At 38.6% G+C, this 21,285-nt stretch overlaps 2 protein-coding genes across 4 annotated transcripts in view; both read right to left on the minus strand.

The window, feature by feature from the left end:
* Nucleotides 1-5,780: 5,780 nt before the first annotated feature.
* LOC115416726 (sigma intracellular receptor 2-like) lies at nt 5,781-14,417 on the minus strand. The gene is given in 5 exon segments (XM_030130575.1): nt 5,781-6,178; nt 14,071-14,100; nt 14,103-14,214; nt 14,305-14,393; nt 14,396-14,417. Coding segments are annotated over 5 exon segments (525 nt in total). The 3' UTR covers nt 5,781-5,906.
* A 3,686-nt stretch (nt 14,418-18,103) lies between these two features.
* LOC115416725 (tyrosine kinase receptor Cad96Ca-like) overlaps nt 18,104-21,285 on the minus strand; it is a 32,141-nt gene continuing 28,959 nt past the window's right edge. For all 3 annotated transcript variants that reach the window (XM_030130574.1, XM_030130572.1, XM_030130571.1), the window contains 3 exons: nt 20,987-21,086; nt 20,087-20,186; nt 18,104-19,737 (listed from right to left, as the gene is read on the minus strand). In XM_030130574.1, coding sequence (XP_029986434.1) covers nt 19,627-19,737; nt 20,087-20,186; nt 20,987-21,086 — 311 coding nt within the window. In that variant the 3' untranslated portion in view covers nt 18,104-19,626. The remainder of the gene's footprint in view (nt 19,738-20,086; nt 20,187-20,986; nt 21,087-21,285) is intronic.

Genomic DNA, 21,285 nt, shown 5'->3' on the forward strand with positions numbered 1-21,285 from the left:
AAGAACACATCACCTGAAGGAAATTTACAAAAGCAGTACGATGGCAAATTTTAACTGATTTTACATGTTCAGAAAATTCTTAAATAAATAGAATAACATGCTACCAGTGCCCATGCAGTTATTATTATGTTAGATCCCTTTTCCATCATTCTACCAGTGGTAGAAAAAATGTTCAGGTGAGTAAAAGTACTGAAATAAAGGAACAACTCACCCCAGATGAAAACCTTTAATCTGAAAAGGAAATAAAGCTGTAGTGGAGATAAAAGTGCTTTTTTGAGACATGGTGCAGTTGAATTATGAAATTAAAATAACCGAATACTGCAGATTTGCATTTAGGTACAGTAGGTATTTACATTCCACTACTGTCTCACAAACTGCACTATACTAAAGAAAAGAAAAATAAACAAACCTAACCTATATTAAAATATTTTTTGCAAGAGTGACTTGGACAAAAACATAAAATTGCTAAAGCTTATTCATATACAATTTGTAAACATGTACACAACATATGCAGCCTCAAATATCTACGTTAATTGCTTTTTTTTTTAGTATTTCAGTGACGTTAAAAATGAGAGCATGTTACAATGATCCATCTTGTTTTAGCCTTGAACTGACCTGAACATCTTTTACTGATAAAAGGATCAAACTGTTCTAGTTTTCTGTACAATGTCAGGTTTTACTGCCAAAGTTGTTGCAAAGTTGTTCCAAAGTCTATGAGGAATAAAGGTGGCCAGGTTTCTGCCGACAGGCCTCAAACACTCTGCAATCAGTGGTTCCATAAGCCATTATCTACAAAGTGACTGAGTTCTATAATGTTTTAGATCAGTTTTAAAATTGCAGAAATAGTCACATACTCTGAAACTCTGAGGCTGTCCATCCTGTTTATCAATTCAGTCCTGAGTTTTAAACTTTTGTGGGTGAAGATAGTTCACATTGGCAAGCAAACTGCGATTAAAGTACCTTTTGTTTCAATTACAGCATCTCAAAGCTTGGACTTACAGCACAACTATTAGACTGTAACTGATTGTATCAGAGAGCAGCAGAGCATTATCAATAGACAAGTGAGTCAGTGTTACTGTAGTGATTATCAATCAGTAGCGGCTTGTCCACAGAGGGCGTTGGTGCGCCACCCCACCTGTCTCACATGACAGATGATAGGAATTACATAAAATTATTTTACAAGAACATGAATATTTAAATAAACAAGCTATACATGACATGGCCTGTGAGTACCGTGTATAATCTGCATTCGAATGTAGTTTAAAATGTTTTCAGCTGTTTAGTGGGCAGTCAAGTGACATGTTTCCTGTTTGGGGCACAAAAATTCTGCACCCGAGGTCTTTCGTTTACCATATAGAAGAGTCTTGGGGCTCCAAAATTTGAGCCCAGGCACCACCCACAGGAGTAAACATCACATCCCAAAAAGAATCAAGACCTTCCTCAGAAATGAAATGTCACACAAGATCTCTAAAGTTAAATGAATATTTTAAAATAGTGGTGCATGTGCTTTGGCGTATCCTAGTGGATCCGACTATATGCGGTTATGGTACATCCAAAAACTGACTTGCATACTGCACCCAACCAAAAAATATTTTCACATGCCACCACAGCAATCTGCTCATCATTTTATCGATAACTAACTGTACAAAAGCTAATACACACACACACACACACACACACACACACACACACACACACACACACACACACACACACACACACACACACCTGATCAAATTTTAAGACCAGTTGAAAAATTGCAAGAATTTACATTTTGCACTGTTGGATCTTAAAAACGTTCTAAGTAGAGTTTCAAAATGAAAAAAAAAAAAGGGGGACAAAAAAATGAAGTGGCCACAGACACAGTACTGTGGAACGAAATATTGGTTTGTCTATTGCCACAGAGCCGATCAGCGCACTTGTTATATATGTCTAGACTGGCAACTTGTTACATCCTGAAAAATACCAAGGCAATTTAGCAAATAGGTCAGTCTTAAAACCAGCAGAGATTTAGCTCTCTTGGTGTTGGACTGCAGCATGGAAGGCTAGGATTCAATTCCTGGTCAAAGTAGTGTTCACTATTATTTATTATTTATTCTGAATTTTTTTAAACAAGGGGGCATATAAATCAGCCACTGGGACAATGTTCAGTGTGCAGAATTCAGACCACAGCACTCAATACATTGAACTGACACAGAACTGAGAAATTACACACTGGCACACTGTTGCATTTGACATGTAGCTCCACCCACCTCTCCAGCATCACTGACTGCATAGAGTAAAGAACACCTTAAAACAGGGATCTGCAACCCTGGTCCTCAAGAGCCACTATCCTGCATGCTTTAGATGTTTCCCTCTTCCAGCACACCTGACGGTCGTTATCAGGCTTCTGCAGAGCTTGATGATAGGCTTATCATTTGAATCAGGTGTGTTGGAAGAGGGACACATCTAAAACATGTAGGATAGTGGCTCTCGAGGACCAGGGTTGCAGACCCCTGCCTTAAAACAACATATATAATATTTAGAACAATAATTTCTATTATACTATCACTAATTTGTTGTGTCTTCCATCAATTGCCACAGTACTGTGGTAGCAAAATGCACAAAAGAATGCACTGAAGTATACGCCATGTCACCACAGTACTGTGGCAACAAGAGGATAATGAGTTCATGGAACAGTATCCATGGCTCTAATACAAACGCAAACATTTGATTGGCTCTGTAGCAGTAAACAAACCCATATTTCATGTCACAGTACTGTGGCAGTAGCCATTGCCAAAAAAAAAAAAAAAAAAATTGAGTAAGCAATTTATTGAAAACGACAAACTGAAATAGGCTGTTCATCAGTTGATCAAAAGTTTAAGACCACAGCCTTTAAAAGCAAACATCTGTGCAAAATTTTGGATTCAGTGTCATTTTCTGTCAGGTATTCACACTGTCATGACCTCCTGATGGAAAAGGCAGAAAAGCTTTGTCTGTTTGAACGTGGTCGGATTGTTGAGCTGCATAAGCAAGGCTTCTGGCAACACACCATCGCTGCTGAGGTTGGACAGTAAGACAGCCAGTTTGAATCCACTGTCTGGAACTGATGTCCATTTTTGTTAACTTCCCTTGCCATCCATCCCCAAATGCTCTCAGTTGGATTTAGATCAGGGGAACATGGAGGATGGCCCAAAAGAGTGGTGTTGTTCCTCTGTTCCTCTGCTCTCAGGCGTTGGACATTGTGAACTGCAGCGTTGTCCTGTTGTTACGTCCTGGCCTAGGGGTTTACCGAGACGTACATAATATACTCACTTTGTCCCCTCCCAGCTCCCAAACACACACGTCAGTCCAAACTAAAGTTCACAATATTATTATTAATCAACTAAAGGAGGGTTAGGGGAGGGCTCGGCTAAAACAACAAACAAAAAGTCTTCTTCAAGGTTCAACTAAAGTCTCTAATCCAAAACAAAATCCAAGAAATAAAGTACATTAAAGTAACCTAAACTCCCTAACCAAAAACAGGAGAAAAGGTGAGAACAAAAGAGCCGTCCTCAGCTTCCTGCATGAAACAAACAACACAGGACAGGCACAGCACACCTACAGGACTGGGGGAGAACACAACAACACAGAACATATACACATATATAAACGTAAATTATGATCCAGGGTCATAACGCTGTTTTTAAACCCAGTCATTCCCACACAGACCAGGGTCTTCAGTCATGAGGGATGACCCCTGCAACATCGCACAGAGCCAGCCTTAGCCGTTTGACGCCCCTGCATAACCTGAAGCTCCATTGTTCCACTGAAGGAAAAGCACCCCAGATCGTGATGGCCATGCCCCCTCCACTGTACCGCCTAGAAAACATCTCCAGTGGGATCTCCTTGACATGCCAGTGAGGTTGGAAGCCATCTGGACCATCAAGTTACATTCATTTCATCAGAGAATAAAACTTTCTTCCACCTTTCAATGTCCCATGTCTGGTCCTCTCTTGCAAAGTCCGAACAAGCAATTGTGTGGCATTGAAGGAGACGAGGCCTTTGAAGACATGACATCTGATGGTTATTGGGCTGCAGTCAGCACCAGTAGCAGCCATAATCTGGGTCGAGGATCGTCCATGTCTTGACGGACAGCCAGTCGACTCCTCTGGCTCAGCACAGGGGAATTTTTGGGGGTTGACCACTTGACTTTTTTGTTCCATTACCCTCAGGATCTTTTAAGAAATTCAAATTGACTGTCTTAGTGCGTCAACCTCAGCAGCGACGGTGCGTTGCCAGAGGCCTTGCTTATGCAGCTCAACAATCTGACCACGTTCAAAGAGACAAAGCTTTTGCCTTTGTCGTCAGGAGGTCATGACAGTGTGAATACCTGACAGAAAATGGCAGTGAATCCACATTTTTGCGCAGATTTAGTCTTTTAAAGGCTGTTGGTCTTAACCTTTGATCAGCTGATGAACAGACTATTTCAGTTTGTTGTTTTCAATAAATTGCTTACTCAATGTTTTTTTTTTTTGTCTCACTCCCATTTCTTCTTTTAGCATTTTGAAACTGTACTTAGAACCTTCTTAAGATCCAACAGTGCAAAATGTAAATTCATGCAATTTTTCAACTGGTCTTAAATTTTGATCAGGAGTGTGTATAAATATATATAGTATATACACACAGTACTGTGCATAACTTTTAGGCGGCCTTTAGATTGTTTTTGCAGCATTGAAATGAATATGCATATTATTTCATTTCTCAGTCTCTTCAGATACAACAAGAAAATACAGGAATATGTGCACAGCCTTAAAAGACACAAAAACTGGAACTAAATGGGTTCTAAAGGTTTAAGTCAGAACTTAGTGTGACCCCTGACCCATTGAAAAAGCAGCAAAAATTGGAAAGAAACCTGGAATAAATTATCAGAAAGTGAATGCCAAAATTTCATACTATCTGAAAAAAGGATTAAAGACATGTTAAGTGTAAAAGGAAGGTCACACTAAATACGACCACTTTGGTTTATAGAAGCTGTTTTTACACTGAAACTTTTTTAGTGCTGTACATACTATAGAAAGTATGTACAGTATTTTCTTGTATCTGAAGAGATTGAGAAATAAATATGCATGAAAACCTACATCCACTGACACTTGAAATAATGTAGTGAACTGAGCAGCTTCCACATATTAGAAGCAAAAGTTTGTTAATTGCTGGCATTCCTGTGTGGAGTTTACATGTGCTCAGTGTTTCTATGCGAGTTCTCTCCAGGTGCCACAGATTCCTCCCACAGTCCAAACACATGCATCTTAGTAGGTTTGGTGGTCGCTCTGAACCGCCCATAGTTGTGAATGTAAGAGTGAATTATTGTTCATGTTTGTTTGTCGACTCGCAATGAACTGTCAACCTGCTTAGACCTTCACAAGGACGAAGCAGTTCAGAAAATGAATGGATGGTTGTTACTTTTTTCAAAACTTAAAAAATAATAAAAAGTGGCAACTTTCATAGTGCACCAATATATGCTGCATTTCACAGTGCAGCCAAAACGTTTGCCTTTGGCACAGAAAGAGGTCCAGTGTGCTAGTGATAACAGAACATTTATATTGCAATAGTGAACATTTTCATATTAAAACTCAGCTCTGTCCAAATTGAAAGAAACTGACTTGCCATTTATGATGATTATTATCAATATCAACATGTAAAATATGCACTGATAGGTATGACATGAACATTTTACAATAACACTGTTGGCCCCATGTGAACACAATTTGAATTTATTGGGTTTTGTCACTTTTCACAGGAAAATGTATATTAGTGTGTACCATGTGAACATTTTATGCGTGAAAATATCTCTCAGGAAAATTAAAACCCACTCAGACAATCTAATACAACAAGTGCTATCAGAAAAATAGAATATAATCTAAAATCTTAGTGAACTGAAGGCTGTTTCAGTTCTTCTTGGCTTTGACTGATGTGTTTCCAGATGTGGAGGTGTGGTTGTATGTGGAGGACAGCAGCATGGTGAGGAGCAGCATCACAGGTATAATTAGGTATGGTGCATATATGGAGACCAGAAACCAGCGCTCCTGCATGGTCTGGGGTCCCAGGTGTGGTTCTGAAGGGAACGAATAGAAGAGGATGTGGGCCAGGATCGGAACCAATGTGGTGGCCACATGTGTGGAGTAAACAATCGCAGGAGTCCTGATCCACCTGCAGCCTCCTGAAAGTGAAGACAACAACATGGTCACAAGGTGTTCCAGTCTGCACAACGTATGCATTATTAGTACTAGTGGCATTGTACCCGTGGTGTCATTGTGTGTGAAAAGTGCCTATACGTAGAAAGAGGGTAAAAATCGCCCAGCATACCTCAAAACATTTGAATACGGACATAAAACTGCGCCTAGTGGATAGTCAGGTAATGTTTCTATTCATTTGGCAAGTTTGGCAGTGATCATGCCTGTGAAGGCTGAGGAAAATCTGTACAAATGCCCTCCGGTGCTGCAACATCGATCGATTAGACACAGAACGTGCATTACATTGTAGGATTTCTTTCTTCTTTTTCTTTTTTTAATCTTTTTGAGCAATGTAACAGTACATACAGAGGAATGGAATTACAGTGCATTCATTATACATTGCCTTTAATATCATTTTCCCTTCAAGCCCAAACCAACCCCAAGGCCCTCTGAGAAGGGGCAACAGCAGGAATAAGAACATTATAACAAAGTGTCTGAGCAGCAGAAAATCAGCTAAAGTACAAGCAGTAACAAATCTGTGATCTACAAAATATTCAGAATTTCTATTTTATTTCTAATGTGTGTCTATGACTAAAGGGATAGACTGTTGTTGTACTCTAGTTCTGATGTTGGTGAAAATGTCAGAATACATCCATTCACATCAGTGTTTCCTGACTTGTTGCTGTTATTCCCTTTGCACTCAGTATATTTCAACCCTCTCCTAAGTATCTTTTATTCCTGCCTCCAAAGGTTGTTCATTTTGGCCTTATAGTGGTGAAACTGTTACACATTAAAAAGGTTTTAGGTGAAAAGATTAAACAAATAAAGCCAGGGTTTTAATTGATTCTCATTTTTGATTATTTATCCTCCTCAGACCCAGCGATGGGTTTTCTGTCCACATTTGTGGACAAGAGTTTCACAACTTTACACAAAAAAAGAAAACTGTCCACCACAAAGGACATTCCATAACAATTTTAAAAACTGCATCTGAAAAAACTGTTGCATCACAATGTTTCCTATATAGGCACTTATTTAATAAAAACAAAAAAAGCTGGTACTTTGCTGACATTTCCAGGGTCTTAGGAGGTTTGACTTGTACTCAACAACCTATAAGGGCCAAGTGTTTAAATTTATTCCATTACATTTGTCTGTCAGATTAGATTTTTTCATCCCCTTCCTGTCTAGTGAAAATCGTGTATTTCCAAATGTGTTCATGTGTAAATATTGTGATAAAGGGAAGGACTACATTTTCATGTAGTCTAACCAAATATTTCCTCCACTACTGTTAAATCGACACGGTTTCCACACAGTGACAGTGATGCAACAAACATATGACAGTCTTATAGATTAATCTACAGCAAAACAACATAATGTCAGCAATTTCTATAATTGTTAAAGTTATCTCAACCTTTAACATGTATTACAGTTAAATATAATGAATGCAGCAATAAATTAATCTCAAACCTTCAGACTAAACAGTAAAATACTGACAGGAACCATTTTACTGCACTAAGAACACTTTGTTCTTAGTTGAAATATATTTTACTACTAATACTACATTTTGAAAGCAGAACTTGTACTTGTAGTAGAGTATTACCACAGTGTGGTATTGCCTAAATAAAGGATCTGAACGCTTCCTCCACTACTTGTTTAATGTCATGTAGAATACCAGATCCAGGGTGGCCAGCTGAAGGAGACTTCCTGCTTAGTGCTGAGGTGGAGGGTGGCGGTCGGCCCACCAGACTATGAATGGACAGGATGGCAGACGGAAGAGACGGATTAGGAAGTGCACTAGATGGAATGGAGGAGGATGGTGGGGCATTTGAAGGTTGGAGCAGAAGTAATGGTGTGAGGGAAAATGTAAAAACAGCTAAATCAAGGCTCATACACAGAAGGATCTGACCATCAGCAAAATTCACCTATAATGAAAAGGCAGGAGGAGAAGTTGAAAATGATTATTAAGCTGAGTGAAGAGGGGGACGTTTGGTGAGTGGAGCACGGTCCGTCTGACCAAAGCAAAAAATGAACTGATAGGTGAGGTTAAAAGTGCTAAAGTTCTGCATAATGGAGCATTATTGATTTTTAGCAGGGACAGTGCACAACAAAGCAAAGCCATTAGAGTAAATAAGACTGATGGTAAGAAAGCAACATTGCTTACCAGAAGTGGGTAATCCTAGGTTCACTGAGTCACAGTCCTGCCATGTATTGGTTCCATCCTGTTCACTGAACCAGCCCATTTGGTTGAGCACAACTTCTCATCCAGGTAGAAGAGATAATTAGTGGAATCACCTGTGCTAAATGAAAAGGTTGGAACCAATACATGGCAGGACTTTGACTTGATGAACCTGGGATTACCCATCTCTGTTGGTTAATGATAAAAAGGTGGTCCAAGGTGGTCACTTCAAACATACCTACCAGCACGACAGCAGAGCAGGTGAAAGAAAATCTGACAGGAGCAAATGTGAAGGAGGTGAAGCACTTGAAAACAGCACATGATGGTGAGAAGGGTGGCAGCTTGTCAATTCTATGAATCTTTGATGAAGAAAGGCTTCCAATTAAAGTGTGTTATTGGGTACATGTGTTATGCGGTCAGGCCTTATATACCACCACCACTGTGGTGCTTTAAATGTCAAAAAAATTGGGCATGCAGCAGCAGTATGCAGCGGAAGGCAAAGATGTGGAAGATGTGCCGGAGAGCATGATACGGAAAGTGTGAAAATGGGGCAGCATTAAAGTGCTGTAATTGCTGAGGAGAGCATAGCTCTGCTTACAGAGGATGTGAGTTTAGCAAGAGAGCAGCTGAGGTGCAACATCTGAAAACTTCACAGAGGATCACTTATGCAGAGGCCGCCAAGAAATTAGCCATGCAGTCAGACAAATTAAATATGAAGGCAAGTACTGCAAATACTAATGTGGTGAAATCTTGTGAAAGATGCAGTAAGATTAAATATGACACACTAATTGTGAAGAGAAATGACTTAATACTGTTTATGGTTGAGGAAATAAATTGTTCAGCACAAACAGCTAAGAAGACAGAAAATATTAAAACAGTCGTCAAGTCTGCAGAAAAATATCTGGGTATCAGAGATCTTGGATGGGGAGAGTTTGAAAGGAGGGATGAACTGTTCAGTCACAACTATGCAGTGGTGGTTCCACATAGTATTAACTATACTGCAACAGAACACAAGAAGCTTGATAGCTAATGGTCAGGAATTTAAAAAGTTTGTATCAACTCTTCACTGTAAACCCAATATAATGTGTGTACAGGAAACTTGGCTGAGGCTGGAGTGGGTTTAGTTAAATACAGGGATATATACCAGTCTGATATGATAGGAGATCCAGCAAAGATGGTGGGGTAGTCTCATTTGTGCAGAGTGGGACAGGGTTTAAGACAGTGGTTCCCAACCTTGTGGCTCCTGACCCCATTTTAACATCACAAATTTCTGGCAAACCCAGATATTCAAAATGGAGACTTTTTTTTTTTTGCTAAAATGTATTTGTTTTTGATCATGTAATAGTTTGCTATACTATGTTGCAAATAAATGTTGATTTTAGACACATTTAGTCTATATAATGTAAATTATTAGGGACGGAGGCAGTAAATCCAGGTGTAGATTCCTGCACAAAGGGAGAATTGGATTTTCCTTGGTCAGGATCTGTCCAGTCTGTCCAGCTGTGATTTCCAAGGCTGACAATTAATACTGAACAAACAAGAACTCAAACTATGAATTATGAAAGAGCTGCAGCATCTGAAACTGACCACAATGAACATTTGACACAGAAACAGAACCACAGTGCTGCAGTTTCAGTTTCACAGTTTGTCATGTCTTTTATGGATTGGGATTATCTCTGTCAACTAACCATATATTTTTTATTAGTAAATTTTTTTTTTTTCAATTACTAGAAATTTCAGGTGACCCCATTTAAATTCCAGGCGGCCCCACGTGGGGTCCCGACCCCAAGGTTGAAAAACACCGGTTTAAGATCATTAACATCAGAACAGAGCATGAACCAATAGGGATTACGATATGGACAGGAAAGGATGAGTTAGTAGTATAATTAATTATTATAATCCATGCAGTCAGTAGATTCTGATACATTAAACACTGTGGGTGGGCAGGCACAGAGTAAGGTGATGTGGTGTGGAGATTTTAATGCACATAGTACACTGCGGGGAAGTGAGAAAACAGATGTAAATGGGGAAGTTGTTGTGGACTATTGGTGGAAAGGGGTTTAGTATGTGTGAATGTGTGAACCAGATACAACAGTAAAAACAACAAGAGTGCAATTGATCTCACATTAGTCTCAAATGAAACAGCAGGCATTACAACAGGGGAGGTAATCACAAGTCAAACAGTCGGGCAGTGATCATTACCTATTGTGATAAAGTTGGGGACAGAAATACAACAAGAGGAGGAACTGAGGATACCAATATGGAGGGTTAAGTAAAGTTAACTGGAAGAACTTTCAAACACAAAACAAGGAGGATGTGAGAACCTAAAGAGCAAAGATATATCAGATGGAGAAGAATTAAATAAAAGATTAGAGGAAGTTATAATACAGTCAGCAATGAGAGTCAATACCAAAAAGTGTGGGAGGTAGAAGGAGAAAGAATATACCATGGTGGGATGAAAATTACAGACAAGCAATTAAAAAGAAGAACAGGGCATTCAGTTAAAGTGCAGTTAAAGAAGCATCATTCATTGGACAAACTGATGAAGTACAAAAAAAAATCACAGGCAGAAGTAAGGAGGATTATCAGATCAACTAACGTACATATTGGAGGCAATATTGTGGCTCAAAAGGAAGAGAAACTCAGCTGTCAGACGTATGGGAATGATAAGGAAGATGAATGGAATTGGGAGGAATTTACAATACCTGTGTTAATTAGTGGTAACGCAATAGCAATCAGTAATAGTGAAAAAGCAGAACTTTGGCAGAGACATTAGTCAAAGTACACAGTTCAGAAAATCTTACAATAGAAGCCACACAGGGCAGGGACAACGTTCTTGAACAAACACTAATGTAACTGTGAAGAAACTTATATCAGACAAAGTCTAGATTTACCATGTAGTTTATTTGAGCTAGAGGGCCATGTCTAGTGCACGGCAGTCATCACCAGGGGAAGATAGTACATTGTTATTTTATTGCAATCAAGCAATGAACAACAGATCTCTTATCAGTTTATTCTGTGGAGTTTACAGCATTAGAGTGGCTGGAGAAGAACACACGATACTCTAATTGCATCTGACAGTTGGGTAGCATTAACAAGCATAAAATCAATTAAATCATGGTAGACTGGATATCATTTTCCAAATTCACCAGGTATTATGCAAAATTGCACAGCAAGGGCATAGATGTCTGGTTTGTGTGGGTCCCTGCTCGTGTAGATATTCTGGCCAGCAATCACTCAAACAGAAACAGTAACAAAAATATTCCACTGAGTAGGAGGGAGGGTAAATCTTTCATAAAGAAACAAATGCAGAAGTCATGGCAAGAATACTGGGATTTAGTGGACACAGGGAGACATCTTCATGACACTGAAAGATTTGTTGGATGTGGAAGAAGGCTGGACAGGAACCGCCTCAGAGTAGGTCATAATGGACTCAATAGCACGCTTCAAATAACAGGGAAGCATCCAACTGGGATATGTATCCACTGTGGGGTCACTGAATCTGTTCAACATGTGCTGCTAGACTGTAGGGTCAAATAATAAATGCATTCAATTAAAAAAAAAAAAAAAGAAATTTTAAAAAATAGACTGTGGGGCCTATGAGGAGGAGAGGCGCAAACTGAAATCATTTCATCTCAAAACAAAACTGAGTTTCACATCAGGTAACCTGTGGGGAGATGCAGGGAGGGCAGTGGCTGATGAATGAATTAGGTTCCAGTAGAACACAGGGTTAATAGGAAGAATTTCATTCATTCATTCATCCATTTATTTTTATTCATTTTTGTTGTTAAGTATATATATATAAATATAAATCTTCTTCTGTCCACCTGGGCGGTGTCTCCTTCAGACTCGGTCCTCTACCAGAGGTCTGGGAGCCTGAGGGTTCTGTTCTGGAGCTTAGCTGTTCTAGAACTGTTTCTCTTTTGGACTCAGATCTCTGATGTTGTTCCTGGTATCTGCTGGTTCCATCCTCTCAGTTTGGGGGTCACTGCCCCTAGTGCCTGCCCCCCCCCCCCGCCATCACTACTGGCACCACTGTTGCCTTCAACCCACATTTTCTCTGTCTCCTCTTTCAGCCCTTGGTATTTCTCCACCTTCCTCGTGCTCTTTCTTTCTGCTGTTCTATCACTTGGGTTTGCTCCGTCTATCACTACCACTGTCTTCTGATGTTTCTCCACCACCACTCTGTCAGGCTGATTGGTCATCACCATCTTGTCAGTCTGGATCTGGAAGTCCCACAGGATCTTGGCCTGTTTATTCTCTGTCACCTTCGGGGGTGTCTCCCATCTGGACCCTGGGACCTCCAGTCCATACTCAGTACAGATGTTCCTGTACACTACACCTGTTACCTGGTTATGCTGTTCCATGTATGCCTTGCCTGCCAGTATCTTACACCTGCTGTGACGTGCTGGACTGTCTGAGGGGCTTCTCTGCACAGCCTACACCTGGGGTCTATTCTGGTGTGGTAGACCCTGGCCTCTACTGCTCTGGTGTTCAGGGCCTGTTCTGGTGCAGCCATGAGTAGTGCCTCTCTATTTATTTATTTATTTATTTGAGATGTCAAAATTTACGCCGATTAATCCATCATCGTGATTAATCTGGTTAAAAATTTTAACACAATTAACTCATCTGCAGCGCAAAATGACTGCGAATGTCTCTGCCAATGCATTTGGGGGCAGTTTGTCCAAGTAGAGTGACCGTCACACATGTGCAAATGGGCAGTTGAGCCCGGTAGTGTCAGGCGACAGCGCCAACCAATAGAGATGGAAGGTGCTAAACAGCACGTTGGCCCTCTGATGGAAATATGAGGACAAAAACACCAAGATAAAATAGTCAACCGACTTAAAGTATTACGCACACTCCCAGGAAGGAGTTTTCAGTTCGCTGAAGCACTTCCAGCTTAAAATACCACATTAACGTGAAGCATACGTAGATGGGTATTCTGCCAGCACTGTTGGCTAACGTGTCACCCAGCTTACAACAAACATGATAAGTGCATATATATTCCCTTCTTTCTTGAGTCTCTTTGCTCATACAAACTGAAACGGGATTAATATAGATTAAAAATGAATGATATGTAATCGATTTAATGTGAATTAATCCACAGCAACCCTGTGATTAAACTGATTAAAAATTGTAATCGTTCGATAGCACATAGATAGATAGATAGATAGATAGATAGATAGATAGATAGATAGATAGATAGATAGATAGATAGAGTTATTTGTTTACTTTATTTTACCTTTATTATTCATTCATTCATTTATTTATTTATTTTCCCCCTGATGGATCTACTGAACCACACTCCAGTCCGGGTAGGTGGCGGTAATGCGCAGGTTCAATCGGGTGCGAATCAAACCAAAAAAGAAAGAAAGCTCCAGGGTGTAGGAGCACAGACATCCGGCAGAGGGCAGGGTGGGAGCTCACATCTCTACACTCACTGGACTTCAGACAGAAGTGTTAACTAAACACAGACGCGTTTACTTGCTAAATCTTTCCCATAAAGTTCATCTGTGCTTTTCCTGGACGCTAAAAAAAAAAAATCTATTCACTGCTTTGTCCTGTCCTCCTCCACTGGATGTCCAGAAATGATCACTGTAGGATGTCCAACACGGGCTGAGTTTTCCTGGCAGACGCTGTGACACACATGACCACCATCTAACCCAGCAGGTCTACGATCATAGGTGTATTTTGGACAGGACTGACCTTTCCAGAAAGCATAGGCAGCAACAGGAAGAACGGCAGCTGCAGCAGAGCCTCACACACAATGAAGGAGCCGAACCAGGCTGGAGGGGCCACAACCATGGGGTCCCTGAACGCACCTGCGTACCACTGCACAAGATCCTTCAGCTGAAAAACACATTTACAGAGTGAATGACATGTTGACTACAAACTCCAAAGTGACTTCATGTCCCATCAGAATCAGACGGATCCACTTACCCACTGTGGGTACACCTGTGCAGGCAGCAGGGCCTGGAGGTCAATGCATAAGGTGATAGGGATGTGAGAGGCGAAATACAAGAAATAATCACCTCTAACACACGGAGAAACATGTTGGTAGGCCGTGGGCTGCAACTCTCTGTGGCCAGTGTGTCGTAGAAACGCGTGTTTCCAGGTTGGATCCTATTGGCTCCGACTAAAGGAGGTGTCTTGAACGCACCGCCCAGAGAAATTAAAGCCGTGCTGCCTTCCAGACACCTCGTAAATACCAGGTTACTGTGTTTTGTTTGTTTTCATCCGCCGACTGTAATATATGGTCTAACAATTTAACAGTTTTGTGTATCAGTTATTTGCTTTCAGTGTGTGTTGGGTCAAATGCTGCTTTTTCTTTTTTTTTTTCCTCCTGTGTTGAATGTTTTCTCTTGTAAAAGCTGTGACTGTTGCATTACTGTTGGTTGGGTCAATATATAATTGAGGGACTTTTTGAGTTACCTCTACAGGGTAACATAGTTAACAGGTATAGTTGACATTTTTGCTGTTTTCAGGCTGAAAATCAGCATAACCGTACCGCCACATGACATTTTTACAGAAAGATTCTTCCAAATATCATATATCAATTAAATGTATTTTATTTTTATTTATATAGCCCCACATTATAACAAAAGTTATATCATGACACTTCACATATAGAGCTGGTCGAAACCAGACTCTCAGAGGGGTAAAGCAATGAATAAATCTGGAACTGAACATTAAATTATGACTGGAAAAAAATATCCAAATATTATGATTAATCAAGGTTATGATTTCTAAAAAATATCACAACTTTTAGATTATTCCCCTGGAGATGTTTTTTGCTCAACAAAAACTGAAAATGCAAACTGTTTACGTTGTGTATTATATTAATTGTGAATGTGTATGAGTATTATTGAATCAAGCATTGAGCCAGAAAACAATGGATTAAAATCAGAAATTAACACAAGATAGACAGATAGATAGATAGATAGATAGATAGATAGATAGATAGATAGATAGATAGATAGATAGATAGATAGATAGATAGATAGATAGATAGATAGATAGATAGATAGATAGATACTGTATTAATCCTGAGGGAAATTCAAGTAGACACAGATGTTACCAAAAAAACTCAACCGTCTTGTTTTCTTTAACCCCAGAAGTGACATTTCATGCAAATTACTGTAAAATGAAAAGCAAACACAGCCATAATTTGACTCAATTCGATTACATGTCTAAATATCTCATTAAGAAGAGCTGCAATAAAGTACAATAGGAGATACACGCTTTGTATTTGCAAATTGAATTTGATCTAAAGAAAAACCCATGTGGAGGTGATGGGACTGAGGCTGTACATGGTTCATGTTACAGAGATATGACGCCATAAGAATATGTGAAAACAATCCCCTCTACATCTCCTTTCACAACCCAATTATCAATTGAGTAAAATTGAAATTGAAAGTTATTAAGATATTGTGGTAACAATCAATCAACCAAATTTTATTTCTATAGCACCAAATCATAACAAAAGTTATCTCATGACACTTTACATATCGAGTTGGTCCAAACCAGACTCTAAGCTAATTTACAGAAACCCAACAGAATCCTCCAGGAGCAAACACTGGTGACTCCTATGTCAACACTGTTGTCTTATGTCAACACTGCTGACATAAGAGTGCAATGAATACACACTTGACTCACGCACTACTTTTATATTAAATAACTAAGAAAGAGGAGAAAGAACATATTTTGGAGTCTTGCCAGGGTTTTCTTCAGGAGGAAATGACATCATGTGGAGCAGGTCATGTGATTTGGAACTGACACTCTTCCTTTGACAGGTGTTTTTGTAATGGGTAATTATCTCAACTTAATAAAAAGAACCCAATCAAAACAATTTTTGAATAAGCTCATTTTCTTATTGTTCAGCTAATTAGAAAGTGGTTGTTATTAAATTTGTTCATTATTTAGTTCTAGTATGTCTAGTCATGTATTAATTATTAATCATTTAATAATGACTGAATGTTTCCATAATTAAATAATTATGGAATTTTTAAAGACATGATCATAATGAACATAAAAAGTATTAGAATTTTTTTTTTTTTTTTTTACTTTTAAAAAAAAATGTATGCAAGATATATCCCATGGACTTCAAAAGTCCCTCAGTTACATATTGACCCCTTTACTGGTCTATGTAACATGTGGTCAGAAGACAACAATTACAATGAGACATTGGTGATGTTATAAACAGTGAAGAAATTCACTGAAGTGGATTTATTCACAGAAAGAGGAAAGGAAACAACAGTTGGAGCTGTGCAACTTTTTCACTTTTTCAGTTTTAAAATATGTTTAAACTTTCTACTACGGTCTACCAGTAATCAGAGGCTATAAGTTCACTGTTATTTCAGTTTGGTTTATGTTACGTTACTGATACAGTAGCAACATTTCCGCAATACAGTACATCGAATTTAAATGTATTCAGAAGGCACATCAAAAAACAACAGACCAAAGCACTATACAATAATACATTTGTTAAATAAATAAAAACATCATAAGAAACACAAGACAAGAAGTGATAAGATGTGACTTAGAAGTAACCTGTGTATATAGTTTTTAAAAAATTCAAGGTTAAAAAAAATAAGGAAAGGATTTAACCTTGTTGAAGAGTTTGCAAAAAGTGAATGAAGGAAAAGAAGAAAATGAATAATTAAAGGAAGTGAGTGGTCTATTTTTAACACTCTTGGCTTTGTACTGCACAAGTGCAGCCCAATAAAAAAAAATGTACTTTTATACTGTAAAAAAAAAAAAAAAAAAAAAAAAAAAGACAAGTATATACAGTGGTGTGAAAAAGTGTTTGCCCCCTTCCTGATTTCTTTCTTTTTTTTTTTTTTTTTTTTTAAGACAAAATACAGTTTTTAAAGGTGGGGTGTGAGATGTTTCCTGGAGCCTTTTTTACTATATTGCTTAAAATCTCCTTCATTTTTTGGTGGACTGCAGAATTCATGGTTCCATTGACCACAGAAGCCTTCCAGGTCCTGAAGCAGCAAACCAGCCCCAGACCGTCACACTACCGCCACCATGTTTGACTGTTGGTATGATGTTCTATGTCTGAACTGCTGAGTTACTTTACACCAGATGTAAAAGGACCCACACCTTCCAAAAAGTTCAACCTTTGTCTCGTCAGTCCACAGAGTATTTTCCCAGAAGTCCTGGGGCTCATCAAGATGTTTTCTGGCAAAACTGAGACAAGCCTTTGTGTTGTTTTTGCTCAGTAGTGGTTTTTCTCTGAACTCTGCCATGCACGCCATTTTTGCCCTTTAGTCTCTGTCTTATGGTGGAGTTATGAACACTGACTGACTGGGGCAAGTAAGGCCTGCGGTTCTTTGGATGCTGTGGGGTCTCTTGGATGAGTCGTCACTGCGCTCTTGGGGGAATTGGGCCGGCCACTCCTGGGAAAGTTCACCACTGTTCCATGTTTTGGCCATTTTTGGATAATGGCTCTCACTGTGGTTTGAGTCCCGAAGCTTTAGAAATGGCTTAATAACCTTTTCCATACAGATGGATCTCAATAGATGGTATTCACCTGACATCACCGCCCCCCGAGACCCCACCCCAGTCACCATACTGAGGCTCAAACAGCACCTGCTGCTATCTGCTGACCCTTATGCTGAAGAAAATGGTTGAATTGTTGAGTCTGTTTGTATGACTGTCCTGACATGAACATTTTGTTGTGTATAATTCAGTTACTGCATTATGTATTTGTTGTGGTTCGATGCTAAAATTAGGAAAACAGTATTATTTGATTCTTGTATTAAGTTAATGATAAAGGTTTAAAAGCACTGAGGGGCTGGATTAAATAAGTTTAGACTTCTTCCTACCCCTTTTCAACCATGCAAAACCCAGATTTGTATGTGCTTAAAGACAGATTCTGTCCATTTAAATGTTTTATTTTGTTTTGTTTTATTTTATTTTGTTTCTTTGCATGTTCGAAATAAACAAATTCATAAAATAACAATAAAATAAAATATCTGACCCCATACATACCCTAACCCTACAGGGGGTATTATCAACAGAGAGTGTACAATATTACTCAGAGGGATTAAATAAATACAGTACCTTGTACAAAATGATCACAACAAATCCTTGTGTGTCTGGTTGGCTCAAAGTTTTTCCTGTTTATCCTGGCTATGAATAAAGAAACCTAACATGCACCTCTATAACTATTAATAAGATGAGGTTTACATTACTTAGTTTAGAAGAAGTTATTACCTTAACTATAATCTAAGGTAAAAAAAAAAAAAAAAAAAAAAAAAATTATTGGTTTGGACAAAACACTTTAATTTTATTTTGAAATATACAAACGACCGAAGGAGTGACACATGAAATCCTCCTAAGACTGACAATGACACATGATCTCTCTGTTGTACACATCTACATATTTCTTGTATTTACGTGTATATCAGCGCGCTAAGTCTGGTCTGAAACGTCTTTATCCCAGGGTTCGAAACATCCAGGCCGGGTGCAAAGCGTTTCATGCTCCAAACGTCCAGGTTCTGGAAAGACCAGCTCCTGCGTCTGGCACAGGTGTTAACTGTTGTCCTTCTGTGCAGTGGAGCGGCCGTGGGTCACAGTTTGAACAAAGCACATGTACATACAAGGGCAAGCACAGTCAACTATGCATCTGTTTGCCCCTCCACATGGCAGACACTGACCCAGTGCCCCACATGTGTGACATCAGTGAATACCATCTAGTACTCTGTTTGTCATTTGTTCCTGAATTTCTTTGAATTGCAGCATGATCTCTAGCGCTTGAGGATCTTTGGTCTACTTCACTCAGTCAGGCAAGTTCTGTTTAAGTGAGTTCTTGATGAGAACAGGTGTGGGTGTAATCAGGCCTGGATGTGGCCAGAGAACTGGAACTCAGCTTTCCAAAGATGTGCTAAACCACAGTTATTTATGTTTCAACCATATTTTGTGTGCATTTTGTGTCTACTTGTGTTATCTTTGTCTAAAATAAATGTTTTTTTGATGATCTGCAACATTTAAGTGTGACAAACATGCAAAAAAATAAGAAATTAGGAAGGGCAACTACAGTCACAGTATAAATAAGAAAAATTAAATATGAATATTATAATATAAGTCAGCTTCTGCCTGCATTAGTTTTACTGTTTATGTAAAATCATATTTGGCACTCATTTCTATCATCATCTGATAGTAGCCACAGCTTAATGAATGGATAACATTAAAACAAACACAAACAGCCTAAAACCTAGCTTGACCTGGTGCGTTACAGTAGGTGTAGTTGGTGGTTTAGACAGTGGTGTCTTCCAGTGTGACACTCGCTGCCTGTAAACTTTTAGCTTCATGATATTCAGCCTCTTCTTTCATCATGAGCCGTGGACTCTCAACATCCACATAATCCTGCAAACGGAACAGAAATTTGTCTGATCACAAACAATGTTTCGTAATAATCTAATATATTATACTGTATCTCCAAGTGGTGTAGAGGAACACAATAGTGTGTATTTTTAGTGACTGTCTATAGATTCTATAAACAGTTACTAAAAATAAGTATGTCATCTCCTATGAAAAACAAAAAAAAACAAAAAACAGGTTTACTAGAAGAAACAATGCACTGAAAGTGTTGAATAATTTTGTTCAGGCTTCCATCTCATTACAGTTTACAGAAATATTACTTATAACTTAAGCATTATTTGACACGATTTTAAAATATGTTTGTTTTTTTTGTTTTTTTGTTTTTTTTTATTACCGCATCATTTTCCATGATGTTCTCCAGCATGTGGACAATATCTGTGAATGAAGGTCTCAGATTGTACGGCTCCAGCCAGCAGTCTCGCATGATATGAAGTCTATGGGGTTTTAGAAAAGCAAAGGTCCAGTTATGAAGCAGAATGCACCAAGTCACTGTTTGAACGTTGGGATGTTAGTACACTTCAGTCAAGAGCAACATTTTTAGCTTAACAAGGCAAGCAGCAACCCATGGAAGCAAAAAAGGAAGCGTTCAGTGTCAACAACTGCAGTTCTTTGAATGTCCACTTGAGAGCCCCAGGGTAACATGTTCATTTCTACAGCAGAGATGAACCCAGTCTGATAAGGGGTGAATATTTAACTGACTCACTTTATTTGTAATCTTAAAATTACATGCATTGTATTGTCTATTGTGTGTTTACTGTTAAGTTACATAAACATTATCTTAATTATTTTATTTTAAATATTAAGTAATTTATTAAGTATTTTAAATATTATTTCTAATATGTATTTTAAGTTTTCATAATGCGCCTTATAAAAAATACATTTTTGGTCCCTCATTTCATTGGTTGGAATCTGGTCGGAACACATCTAAGTTCCTCTAACACTTTTTGAAAGACACTAAAGTGTGGGTCGTACTGCGGCCTTGTCAAAGCCTAGATCTCAGTCTTATTGAGCATCTGTGTTGTTTTACAGTTATAGCATCGATCCTTTTTGCTAAGGTCTGGTTTCATGAAGAGGAATTAGAATTTTGACCTTAACTGTGTTTTCTTGTATTACAGAGGTTTTCTTTCTTCTAAACTACCAATGAATTTGATATTTCTGTTGTAATATAGACTATTCCATTTTTGATTAAAATTTTCTGACAAGTGTAGGTTTTCTGTCACTTTATACCACTTACATTTCCGGTCTGCAGCCTTCAGGATTTGTGTTCTTATGGCCGATACAGATGTGGTACACCACAGACTCTGATGTCTCCAGATTTGGGTATGGTAATGTACCTGAAAATGTGAAAATATCATACATATAAGAATCATTTTTTTAAAAATCAAAGTTTTTCACTTTCACTGTTTATACTTGCTGTGTTTATGAATAATGCTTAGATCTTTCTATCTAGAAAAATATAGCATGTTTTAATGTCATGCTGTAATTTATTTTCACTGCTTAGTCAGAGTGAGTATGGCTCTGTGACCAGCTTTA

The sequence above is a fragment of the Sphaeramia orbicularis genome, unplaced genomic scaffold, assembly GCF_902148855.1.
Source record: "Sphaeramia orbicularis unplaced genomic scaffold, fSphaOr1.1, whole genome shotgun sequence".
NCBI classification, from domain to species: Eukaryota; Metazoa; Chordata; class Actinopteri; order Kurtiformes; family Apogonidae; genus Sphaeramia; species Sphaeramia orbicularis.